The following is a 1163-nucleotide window of genomic DNA, read 5'->3' as shown; positions in this document are numbered from 1 at the left end:
GTCACAGAGGTTCTGTGAAAAGACTTATGCGATTGAAAACATTTTTCTTCTTCAAGAGGTTTTATCATTTTAAAAGCACATATTCCCCCTTGAACCTTGCAAGCCTCTGCTAGGTTAAACCTGTTCTACTAAAAAATCAAGTGAAAAGATTATTCAAGAAATGAAATTATATACAAAAAGTAAACTATATACATAATTGAATAAAGAATTAAGACAACCAATAACTAGGACTCTGGATATGTCATTCCTATTTTCTCTATAAGAAAATTAAATCTTTTCTCATCTAGGGCTTTAGTAAAGAGGTCAGCCAATTGAAATTCTGATTTAACAAAGTATAACTCGACATTACCTTCTTCAACATGATGTTTAAGGAAATTGTTCCTTATGTCGATATGCTTTGTTTTAGAATGCTGAATTGGATTGGCTGATATAGCTATTGCACTCTTTGAATCACAGAGGATGGGAATTTTGTTGACAGAGTAGCCGTAGTCACATAGTTGGGTCTGCATCCACAGAGCTTGTGAACAACAACTTGCAGCAGCTACATATTCAGCCTCTGCTGTAGAAGTTGAAACACAGTTCTGCTTCTTTGACGACCAACTBACTAGTTTTCCTCCAAGAAACTGGCAGCTCCCAGAGGTGCTCTTTTTGTCAATTTGGCATCCACCATATTCTGAATCCGTGTACGCCACTAGGTCAATGTTTGAATGCAGAGGGTACCATAGTCCATGTGTTGGTGTCTTCTTTAGATAACGCAGTATCCGCTTAACCGCACTAAGATGTGACTCTTTAGGATTGGCCTGATACCTGGCACATATACATGTGGAAAACATGATGTCAGGCCTGCTAGCAATTAAATATAAGAGAGATCCTATTATTCCTCTATAGAGCTTGCACTCTACAGGTGGACCATTTAAGTCCTTATTAAGCTTCTTTCCTGGAGCCATGGGGGTCCTCATGGGAGAGGATTCGAGCATCTTGTACTTCTTCAAGAGGTCATGAACATATTTAGATTGGTTGATAAATATGCCTTCTGATGATTGCTTGACTTGTAGACCTAAGAAGAAGGTTAGCTCTCCCAGCATGCTCATTTCAAATTCATTCTGCATCAAGACCTCAAATTCTTTGCACATTAAAACGTTAGTTGCACCAAAGATAATGTC

At 38.1% G+C, this 1163-nt stretch overlaps 1 protein-coding gene across 1 annotated transcript in view; it reads right to left on the bottom strand.

The window, feature by feature from the left end:
* The window catches only part of LOC112504761 (uncharacterized mitochondrial protein AtMg00810-like), a gene marked incomplete at its 3' end in the record, with an annotated part of 20863 nt that extends 19730 nt beyond the window's left edge, over positions 1 to 1133 (bottom strand). Inside the window, exons 1-2 of the mRNA XM_025108714.1 lie at positions 606 to 1133; positions 350 to 503 (exon numbers count right to left, since the gene is read on the bottom strand). Of these exons, the coding sequence (XP_024964482.1) occupies positions 350 to 503; positions 606 to 1133 (682 nt within the window). The remainder of the gene's footprint in view (positions 1 to 349; positions 504 to 605) is intronic.
* Positions 1134 to 1163: the final 30 nt, after the last annotated feature.

The sequence above is a fragment of the Cynara cardunculus genome, unplaced genomic scaffold (assembly GCF_001531365.2).
Source record: "Cynara cardunculus var. scolymus isolate 2C unplaced genomic scaffold, CcrdV1 Un_Scaffold_6803, whole genome shotgun sequence".
NCBI classification, from domain to species: Eukaryota; Viridiplantae; Streptophyta; class Magnoliopsida; order Asterales; family Asteraceae; genus Cynara; species Cynara cardunculus.
Note: the sequence above shows the minus strand (reverse complement) of the source record. Positions and strands in the feature narration are given on the sequence as shown.